Below are 12,102 nucleotides of genomic sequence, written 5' to 3'. Positions count from 1 at the left end.
ACAATACAAGAAATCTTATACTGCTAAACTAAAAAAAGAAGTGAACATGTTAGTACAAAGATCATTTGTTTGTCAAGGATAAGTAAGGCTGAAATCATAAGGCTTTAATTCTGACTGCTACTCATCTTTATGACAGTGTCTAAGGAGCTCATTTCAGGACACTCCCTTTTCCACGGAGGCTCGTAAACCGGCTGTAACAAGAGCACGAGAACCTTATTGTTCCATCAGTCCCATCAGGAGAAATTATAACGGCAGGGCACAAGCTCACAATTTTCAGTTTACACACAAACTGTTTTTTTTTTCCTTTCTTCACAAGGTTCAAATGACAACAAAACAGATTTTAGACCATATATTTGGATGAAACAGGTTCACATTCCACTTGTATACATGTCTAAATTCAACTGAAATAAGAGAAGCAGTTTTTTGTCTTACATTTTTTTTTTTTTTGCTTAAAGCCCAAATAATAAATTGTTCAGAGAAAAATCTACAACAGTAATTGGTTCTCTTGTTAATTACATTTTACAAATACAAGCCAAATCTGGGGGTAGAGGGGGGTCACGCTGTTAGACGGATACACACCGCCCTCCTCTCTGGAGGCTGCGTGATTCCTGAACGGCCACGTGGGTCAGAATTCATTGAACGACACCTCCTAACAGTTGCATCAGGTCCGTGTGTCGGGGTCTTTATGGAATTTCAGTCCTGTTGTTCTGCTCCAAAGCCCATGACGTGAGCTGAAGTTTACTAATGCGAGAAGATGAAAAAGAAATGTGAAAGTGTTAAGTTGTTAAAGTGCTCCGACACATCGTCATCATTAGCAGCAGTATATATATATATATATGTATATACACAAAATTGTGGTTCAGCACTCTTTGCCATTTAAAAATCTTGCATTTTGAGGCAAGAAAAAGGAAAAACAAAACAAAACCCCTCCAGCTAAACTTAAGTAGAAAGACAAACACACTCAGTAGTTACTTCAACCTGACCTCTATTATGACAAATCAACAAAAAAGGAGAGAACTGAAAGAAAACTAAGTAAAAACAAAGTAAAATCAAAATATCATCATGCGGATCATCATCCATACTTTACATACATACAAAATTACATTTCTTTTTTTAAGAATATATTCTGTAAACACTGCTTTAGGTCCTTCGGGTTTGGTTTGTCCACGTTTCTGCTACAATCTGTATGATTTTATTTTTTTCCGTAGAAAATAGTCCGCGGCTCCTGCAGGTAATTCTCTCGAACTCCACGACTGTCCCAATATTCACACCAATCCTTGAATTTTTCCACCCATTTCCCATCAAAACCATAGAAAGTGAAGAGACTAGAAAAGATGCGTTGAAGCTCTAGTGTGGTGTTGCTTTCATGTGGGTGTTAACATTCTTTCAAGAACCCACAGAAACGCCATCTTCATTAAAAAAAAAAGATTTGGGGGAAACCGTAAGAGAGGAACAAAGGGTGATAGCTAAGGGCTGCTGACGAGGCCAGGTATGATATAGATAAGGCATAGCATGAGTAGAGATCGGGAACATCGGGCAGATTGCTTCTCGGGCAGATCGCTTCTCATCTTACTGTAGTAAATGGCGGGAGAGGGTGGCGTTAGGCAAACATGTTTGTGTCAGTTAATGAAGGACTGAAGTCTTTCAGAGGCCTTGGAGGAACTCCTGGAGCTGCCTGACGAGCTCCCTGTCAACCGTTTCCATCAAGACACCAAAGCCCTGATCGCCCATCAGGGCTTGCTGCGCCTTCAGTTTTTCATAGACGAACTCCTGGAGAGAAACGCTGTGCACCGGGTCCTCCAGAGCCAGCTGCAGAGGAAAATGGAAAACACAAAAAAAAAAAGGTTGAATATTTTATAGTCAAAGCACTGAAAGAAGGATAAAGAATTACAAAGTCCTTGTATTTACTTTGAACATACTACCGGACATGAACTGTTTCTTCAAACATCATTTTTGTAAAAAGAAATTTCCAGTGGTACTGGAATAAAACATGACAGCCCTTATAAATATCAGACTTTTTCATGGAAAATAAACACGTTTCTTTGGGAGAGTGAGCACCCATATGCTAGAAAGAAAAATGACTCGGGCGAGAAAAAAGCCATACATATTCTCCCATGAGGTCACGGGAGCGTATAGGAAACAGAGAAGAGCATAAGGTGGAGAGCCTCGACAACGGGACTGCCAGTATTGGGAGCACGATGCCACGGATAAAACTGTGCGTGAAGTGAAACAAAAAAATCGGCCCCAGTTTTACATTAAACACTGCACTCATGCTAATGAGTCGGTCATGGGCCAGCTATGGGATGCATATTTCATATCCGTCTCTCGTGAGCCTGCTGGGACTTCCTCACGGATTAACGATTACCATGTGACGCGGTGCGACCGCCATCCTCCCCCCTGACGGAAGCAGGTTCCAGTGCTGAATTCAAAGACCCAAATCTCTCTGCGACTTACTCTCCTTTATCATGTTATGTAAACCTGACATTTCTGCAAGTGTACTCACTCTTACTTGCACAAGCACAAAGAAACTCAAACGTTGCTGCAGAAGAAGGTGATGAAGATAGCGAAGAAGGAAAAAAAAACATGTATCCCACTGAGAAGCATGAATATTATAACAGAAATGTTTTGTCTGTAATAGATGACTTGAAACAACGGTTGTCACGGCAATTAGTTCTTAGTCATTATTGAGCGATAAAACTAGTGAAGACTGGCGGCTTAATGGCAAAACCATCTTCTACCATGCATATTGTAACAATCATCATCAGAAGAATTGAGGCATATACTTGTCACATATGAAGGTATTTATATGCACTTTTAATTTCAACAACAGAATTTAAGCTGTAGATGGAAGCCAGCAATGTTGAACTGCACAGCACGATGCAAGGTTTTCCAAAACTCTGGGTTCATCTCTAATTTGGGAGAGGAGCTGGATTATGAGATCTATGTGTGGTGTTCCACAAGGGTCTGTTTTGGGACCAAAGCTATTTATATTGTATTTAAATGATATTTATACAGCATTGAATAAGTTGAAATGTATTACATTTGCAGACGATACAAACTTATTTTGTTCAGGACCAGACATTAAAGAATTGTTGAAAACAGCAGAGAGGGATTTGATCATGTTAAAAGAATGGTTTGATACCAATAAATCATTAAATGAAAGTAAAACGAAATTTATGGTGTTCGGTGGTGCTGGAACTAATTGTGAAATTAAATTGAATCTAAGTGGAGTTGAAATTGAAAGAGTATATGAAACTAAATTTTTGGGAGTAATTATAGATCATAAACTTTGTTGGAAGCCACATATAGATTATATTAAGCAGAAATTGTCTAAATCTATTGGTATAATTTACAAAACAAGGGATCTGTTGGATAAAAAATGTCTGCACATACTGTATTTCTCTCTTATCATGCCATACATGTCATATTGTGTGGAGGTTTGGGGGAATACGTATAGAACTTATATAGACCCTATAGTTAAACTCCAGAAAAGAGCTGTAAGTATAATAAATAAAGTTTCTTATCGTGACACTACTAATACATTATTTGTAGAGTCATGCATATTAAAATTCATAGATATTGTATATTTAAAAACATTAGAAAGTTTGTTTCGAGTTAAGAATAATAGCCTTCCTGCTTGTTTTCAGCATTTCTTTAAATTTCTTTAAACAAATTATAATTTAAGAAGGCTGTGGGTCTTTGAAAGATGTCGTGTGAGGACTAATGTTAAATATAGATGTGTTTCATTTTTGGGAGTCAAATTATGGAATCAACTTAGTGATGAAGTGAAACTGTGTAAATCTCTGTTGAATTTTAAAAAAATATTGAAAAGTAAAATAATTAAGGATTACAATGCTAAATGATTGGAGTATAATTTGGTTAAGCAGAACAATTTAAAGGGAAATTTCTCTTTTTGTTTCTTTTCATATTTCAGATAATCTGGGTTTTCTGTTGGAAAGTACAGGGTAGGCAAATATAAGCTTTGGCTTCAGCCTATTCCTTTTTCGGTTACAGAGTTTATTATTATTTTTTGTGTGAAACTGATGAGTGTAAACTTGTATGAAAGTGTTTTGTCATTTACACACACATAATGACATACAACATGCATACAAACTATTAATTGCTATTGCTGCAAACACATATTCCGCTCTAGCTACTTTTATTCATGTTGTGACGATTTAATGTTTTGATATCGTCTCTTATAGCCGTCTAATAATAAAGCTAAGGGTGTTTCAGCTCAAGACCTTTCCTTTAAAACCCAACCCGACCCCCCCCCCCCCTTGTTACCCTTTCCACTAAAAACTGCATTGTTTATATAAATAAGGATTCACCACACCACTCAAAGTTCTGTAAACATACAAGTCATAGTTGAAACTAAATTAAAATGAATTAAAACATCTGAATTAGTCCTTCACGCGTAGATTTCATGAAAACATGCCTCCTTGCGAGTTGTTCCTTCACTTTGTGATATTAACAGCAGATTTTACACAATGTTCAGTAGACGGGAATGCTTTTGTTTCTGTTAAATGGCTCCAAGTTACGTGTACGTAAAACATTTCTTAATAAGCAACTTTTTGGTTTAATACTGACTCAAAGGGGAATTTGGTGCAACAGACACCACCTTCCTGACACTGCTACACATAGGCAAGAACATATGCAACAGGGGCATGAATAAGTACATCTACTTGGTGAAACAGGATCATTTCTGAAGGAGACTTTAAGAAAAAAGGGCAAAAGGGGGGAGGAGGGGGCAGTTTTATTAAGAAAACCAGCAGAATGACTTGGGTTGATACGAGAAGGCAAAATTCAACCTCCAGCACTACTGCAAAACATTCCGGAAATGTGGTACCACGCCTAAAACAAAACGTTCAGTAGTGCGGCCTCTCTCTCTCAAAGAGCAATTAACACAATCTGTGATTATGTCCGGCGAAAATCTTTGGTAAAAATGAGGTGACGTGAGCAGAAGTGCAAAGGAGGCATCTGGCAAAAGCAGAAGTGGTGACTGCTTGGCAGAAAAGAAACATGAACGGGAAATTCAACCGAGGCACTGGGGAGGCAGCGTGAAAAGAGAACGAATAGTCCGACGCACAACAGTAAAGCCAGAGGCAGCAGCGCATCGTAAAGAAAGCGCCCGATGACAATAAGCATTCAGAAAGAGTTGGCTCTTATAGCTCTACCTCATTATTCAGCACCAGGTAGGAGAGAGAGACGAGGAAACAACAGGATAGGGACCACAGAAAGCCAGAGACACCAATGAATGAAGTCTTATTTAAAAAAAATCCCCAAAATACGAAAGCTTCTTTCTAAAATAAACAGTGGGATACATTTTATATTTTTACATTTTACGCGCCAGAGATTTAAAACCTCTCCCACCACAGAGAACCCCTTTACTGCTCTTTGAACTACCTAAATAATAATCTTTATGATACAATTATAATTCAGCTACAAATTCATCACATTCTTTTATTTTCACTGCTGTTGCAGCTGCTCGTTTAACAGACAATGCAAAAAGGAAAATAAACCAATGAAGCAACCGTCAAATGGAGCTAATGACGAAACCATCTGTACTTTTCCAGACTTTGTCTCATACCCAGTGGAGCCTCACGTCTAACTGCAAAAAGAAGAGGGTGCGTGCTCACACGCTCGTGAGTGTTGTGCAGTGAGTTGCGAGGCTGTATGATGTATTGCAGTGTAAGCTATAAACTATGTTGTGTAAATCGATGCTCAGAGCACATGTTTTGGAGGGAAGACATTAATTTCTGCAGCCTGACAGGCCCCACAACCTCCAGAACTGGGACAAAATCAGTAATCTGCTTTGATTCCCGTTGTCATGTTCAAGAACATTATACTAGTATAACACATGATGAATCCTCCTATATGTGATATTACAAAAGGTTTCAGTGTACTAGGTTATGATATATACATGATCTATATATATATATATATGTATATGTATATATATATATATATATATAGTACAGACCAAAAAAGTTTGGACACACCTGCTCATTCAAACAAATGGGGAAGTGTGTCCAAACCTTTGGTCTGTACTGTATGTGTGTGTATATATATATATATATATATATATATATATATATATATATATATATATATATATATATATATATATATATATATATAAATAAATAAATAAATAAAGGGCTATGATTCTTATTGTATTTCATTTATAAAATGTGTTATTTACATTACAGTTATTAACATTCGTCAGAACTGTCATATTTACACATATTAAGTTTCAAAGTTTCAGTGAATTTCCTGCAGCTGAAGTCAAATCAAACATATCCACAAATACTTCCGTTGGCTTAAACCAACAAAACTTCAAACTTATGCAGTTTCACAGTGAAACAGTTGGTTAGAAGTATCCTTTTAAAGATCCTAAACTGTGGCCACGGGTATGAACATGGTCCGCAACACACTTATCAAAAAATGATTATGGGTATACTAAATTACACCAACAGTCCATTATTCACACCATTATATCATCAGCACACGCCTGGATTGTCTATACAAGGTAGGATGAGTGCACAAACTGATGATACTGAGTAAAGCTCTTGCAGGCTGATGTTTCAGCTGTCTAGGTTTGAGGAGCCACCATGCCAGTTGTCCAAATCCACCAAAGCACAAGGTGGATGTAAGCTTGATGAAAACGACAATATATCTTTAATAAATGTGTTCACCATCGTTTGTATAGACTGTTGCAAAATCCCCGAGGCTAAATCAAAATACGGTCAATGCCCAACTTCATCATTTTAATGAAAGTGATCCAGTTTGACACCAAAATTAAGCATGTAATCTCTTTGGCCGGCGTGCTCCATCTCTCTGCCATTTTGAATGAAATTCAGCATGGTATATGTTGCATTATATCCTACCCAACACAGAGGAAAAAGTACTGAAAGCATGCCTGAATAAATTAAAAAGCAGGACTGTCATCCATTGAAATCCTGCAGTGCACAGACATGGCACCGTGGAGGATCCTTCATGATCTAAGTCCCACCAGCTTGATTCACTGGAACCACTTCTGAGACAGAGAGACTAGCGCAACCCAAAACATCTTTGCCATGCATTAACAGTTTTATATTCTCTGCTGCGGTAGCTTAACTTTTAATTCATATTCTTCTGGGCGATGCACAGCAGCACAGGTATTTTCAATTACCCTGGATAATCAAGAGTCTATATTCATGCTGGAAGTTGTAAAAATTACGAAAGGAATTCCTATCCAGGCGCCGGTAAGAATGATAAACTTTTAATTTGTGCCATCCTGGCAGATCCAACAAAACTAACAAGACAACCGACGTGCAACACAGCCTGGACACGTCTGCATATACCAATGAAAAACTCCCATCCAACAGTCCTTATTTACTGGAATCAACAACTGTTAGTGTTTTTTTTGTTTTTTTTAAACCAAATCAGACATTGAATGAAGAGATGAAGAGCCCAACATCAATCTAATGTCTTTGTAAACAGTCAGGAAACAGTCGGAAAAAGTGTTAAAAGCGTTAATGAATAAATTTGACAGTAATCTTGTTCCCTCTTTTATCATGTATTAACAGTAATTTTCCACAGTAATTTGTGTGGGTGACAATGATATAGAGTGGACTACTGTGAGGACAAAAATGTGCTTCGTCTAGAACATACCTGGGGTGTAATTAGAAAATATGGACATGAAAATAATTAAAGATGCAACAAAATTACAGGATGAAGAGCAGTTTCAATGGCACAAAAAGTGGGACTATGCATGATCCTAAGAGCCAAAAAAACCCAAAGAAAAGGAAAACTGGCCTCAGAATCGGTTGTAAGAACTAAAGACAACAAATAAGTAACTTAATATCAAAACAGAAAAAACACAAGAGAACAATATGTATGAATATGAACCAGCCTGGTGTGCCAAAAAATAAATATTCGAATAAAAAAAATATATAGGAAGAAAAGATGAAACCTGCCAGAATTGCGAGAAAGAAAATAAATTAAAGCTGCAAGCAGCGATGAACGGGCCCTCGCACTCACGGCCACCGCCCCCCATAAGCATATCAGAAATGACACCACCCACGACTTCCTATGTCAAACCATTCAAAAGTTATAGCAGAAAAAAGGGACAACCAATCAGAAGAAGGGGCGGGGCTAATTCAGGCCAATGAAGCTCAAGGACTCCATACAGAATCTGATGACACCACCCACGACTGTCTATGTCAAAATATTCAAATGTTATAGCAGGAAATAGGGACAACCAATCAGAAGAAGGGGCGGGGCTAATTTTCGCCAATTATGGTCAAGGACTCAATACCGAGTCCGATGACACCACCCACGACTCTTTATGTCAAACCTTTCAAAAGTTATGGGAGAGAAAGGTATTCTAGTGGGCGCTGTTGAGCCGTTAGGCAACGCCCATTAATGCAAACCATGAAATATCAAATGTATCGACAGGCCTGGCTTTTCTTTAAGTTGCGACATGATACAGGTGTGTACCAATTTTCGTTCATGTACGTCAAACCGTATTATGGGGCTTGAGGCGCAAAGTTTTTTCTGTCTGAACCAATCAGATGAAGGGTGGGCGCGCTTTTTGCCGTCTAGCGTCGCCACGGTAACGCTTTTGCCAGAGAAAAGTAATGCGTGGTGTCGGAGGATGGAGACGCACGTTTTGACGTATAACACACCTGGGTGCACGTTAGGGTTCGGGCTGAATTAATGACCGAAGAAATGGCATAAATTGCGCCAAAATTACACGATGAATTCAAAATGTTCAAAATGGCTGACTTCCTGTTCGGTTTCGGCCATGGCGCCAAGAGACTTTCCTTTAATTTGCGACATGATACAGGTGTGTACTGATTTTTGTGCATGTACGTCAAAGCGTATTGTGGGACTTGAGGCACGAAGTTTTATCTGTATGGACCAATCAGATGAATTGGGGGCGCGCTTTTTGGCGTCTATCATCGCCACGGTAACGCTTTTGACTGAGAAAAGTTATGCACGTTATTGCAGGATGGAGACGCACATTTTGATGTATAACACACCTGGGTGCACGTTACGGTTCTGGCGAAGAAGCGGCTGAAGGAATGGCATAAATTGCGCCAAAATTACATGATTAATTCAAACTGGCCGACTTCCTGTTGGGTTTGGGCCATGGCGCCAGGAGACTTTTCTTTAAGTTGTGCTATGATACAGGTGTGTACCGATAAAGGAAGCTCTGAAAACCTTAACAAACCATGGTTTACTATAGAACTTAGGAAATACGCAAATTCAAAATTTAATGTCTATGAGTTTTGGTTCAAATATAAATCATTAGTATAGTATGCATAAATGGCTTTATGAGGGTGACACTTCCATTATAGATAAAATGTATTTCAAAATGGTTTTCAAAAATGAAAGGACACATGAGTCTATCTTTCTTGAAAAGTTAATTTAATTACTGATAATTAAAATATACATTTTGTTAAGGAAATCTATTAATTTTGAGATAAATAACGGTCGCCCCCAATGACTTTTTTAAGGTCGTTGCCCTATTAATGTAGGTTTAAAAACACTAAAATACCTTTGTTTTAAGTTTTCACATATATGCACACTACATTCCAAATGTTTGGAAAATGGCCAAATACATCTTTATTTTAAGTATTTTAAAAATAGGCCTCTCAAAGGCCTTATACATCATTGACCCACAATTGTGATTCAGGCTTAAAGCTCCTCTGCTACACGTCATTCAGGCAGCCAATCAGCACAGAGCCTCATTAACATAGCCCCCCCTCCCCTCAGAATCCCTCATAGAGAAGGTTAGAAACGGTAAAAATAAAGACATGGCCCAGAGGCTGAATTTCTCATTTATGTAGAAAAAACCTTCAAAAGCTTGTTTTTAAGACATTCAATGCCTGTTTAAAATATACATTAAATGCCATAATAGGTCACCTTTAAATAATTTTTAAGCAAATGAAGCAACGGTAAATTCTCGCCAAATACAGTAAATTCCAGTTGTCCCTGAACGCACCAGGAGGATAATCGGCTTTTTAGAATTCCGACCGGTCCCTGAATGCACCTCCTCCGCGGCGCTGCGCGGTGCCGACCAGATCTCGGCTGAAAGCCGATAATAATATAATAAAATTGCAAAGCTGCTGTGAAATAAGGTGTAATACATGCACTGTAATTATTTTCTGTATAAAAATTGAATTTAAAAAGACGGGTTTGACTCAAAATCAGTGTGGTTTTATTTAAGTGGTCTCTGTCTCGGTAGAAGACAGAGACATGAAAGACATGGTAAAAAGCGAGCTGCATTACAGACATGCGCCGCCGAAATACATCGGTGAAAACTATTCCACAGGAATATTTCACCATAGATGTCTTAAGACGACTCTACAATTATGCACACAATAAAAAAATACTTACAGATTAGGTTGGGACTCGTGTGAAAACACTGGAGGATTTATGTCGTGTGAGGAACGTCAATACGGTGCGCACGCAACAACGTCTCCCCGCTCCCCCCCTCCTCCCTCCCCCTCGGCCTCCGCTCCGCTGCAGGAGCTGCGGCCGGCACACAGAGCCAGCTTGCTTTAAATCCAATGGATTTAAATAAATATTCATTACCAATCGTGCGTTTTACGCACCTTAATGACAAAAATATATTTTCACATCACAGTAAACAATATTTTTACGAAGTTTACGAAGTTAATTGGACATGGCATGACAAAAATATGATTTAATTGTATATGAATAAATTTTTGGAAAAAGAGAGTTACAAAGTTCTTCAAAAGCGATATGTACCAGCGTATGATTTTTTAGTCATGTCGAAATGTATCTAAATCTGACATTTTATTGTCTTAAGACCAAGCCTATGATTTTAAATTATTATTTTACCAAAAAATTCAGAGTGACGTAAAATGGCAGTTCCCTTCAAGTTATGACCACGATACTCAACACAGTTAATAAGGACGCTTATGACAATAATATGTGTCGATTTCATTGTGATTGGATGAATGAAACAGCAATGACAGCACATAATTTGATGAAAAATGTATACCTGACCAAAAGGTGGCGCTATGGATTTCAATCCAAGATTGTCATATCCACTTGTTCAGAATGGAAGCCTGATTACATGTATTGATTTTGGGTTAATTCTGACCAATTATGTTTAAGTTACAACAACTTTTATGTTCATGGCGAGACACCAAAATTTTACTACCTGTAACGGCCACGCCCTTCGATAAGAACGTACAGTTTTCTCTGTCAGTCATCGTCAATGTCTTACCTATTATCTGACCAACTTTGAGATCATTAATCTCATCTCGCTTGGAGCACAGATGCATACTAGAAGACATGACAATTCCTGGTGCCAACAGGTGGCGCTACAACCGATCCTGAATATTCCACCATAGATGTCTTCAGGCTCAGTCTAGAATCATGCACATACGTTTTCAACCACATCAAATCATGTATTGCTGAATTACAGCCAATTGATGTTTGATGGCGAAGCTTAAAAATGACCTCAAACTTCGCCGGATCACTACGGTCAAGCCCTCTGGCAGAAACTTAAAAGCTTCGCAATTTAGCGTCGGCCATGTGTCTAGATTGTACAAACCAAGTTGTGAGCCAATTCGATAAAATCTCTAGGAGGAGTTCGTTAAAGTACGAGGCCTAGAAATGATCAGAATTCATGAAAAATGACATTTTCTGTTCAAAATGCCGGACTTCCTGTGTAACTTAGACCATGGGTCCAAAATACTTTTTTGTAGCTCTTTGTCTAATATAATACACACATAAAGGTCATTGCTGTAAGTCAAACCATATTGTGGGGCTCGTCAAAAAACATAAAATAGGTGGCGCTATAGAGCCCATTCTTGTGGACCCATGCCTGTCGCCCATAAAATACGTAATTTTACGCGACTCTGGAAGCGTGTGCAAAATTTGGTGAGTTTTTGAGCATTTTAAGGCCTCCAAAAAGGCAATTTATTTACGGCGAGAATAATAATAATAATAATTAAAGCTGCAAGCAGCGATGAACGGGCCCTCGCACTCACGGCCACCGCCCCCCATAAGCATATCAGAAATGACACCACCCACGACTTCCTATGTCAAACCATTGAAAAGTTATAGCAGAAAAAA

At 38.4% G+C, this 12,102-nt stretch overlaps 1 protein-coding gene across 1 annotated transcript in view; it reads right to left on the bottom strand.

The window, feature by feature from the left end:
- Positions 1 to 680: 680 nt before the first annotated feature.
- ipo11 (importin 11) overlaps positions 681 to 12,102 on the bottom strand; it is a 144,207-nt gene continuing 132,785 nt past the window's right edge. The window contains exon 30 of the mRNA XM_061729353.1: positions 681 to 1,809. Within this exon, the coding sequence (XP_061585337.1) occupies positions 1,645 to 1,809 (165 nt within the window). The 3' untranslated portion in view covers positions 681 to 1,644. The remainder of the gene's footprint in view (positions 1,810 to 12,102) is intronic.

This window comes from Cololabis saira, chromosome 9 (assembly GCF_033807715.1).
Source record: "Cololabis saira isolate AMF1-May2022 chromosome 9, fColSai1.1, whole genome shotgun sequence".
Classification (NCBI taxonomy): Eukaryota; Metazoa; Chordata; class Actinopteri; order Beloniformes; family Belonidae; genus Cololabis; species Cololabis saira.
This window is presented reverse-complemented; position numbering and strand designations above follow the sequence as displayed.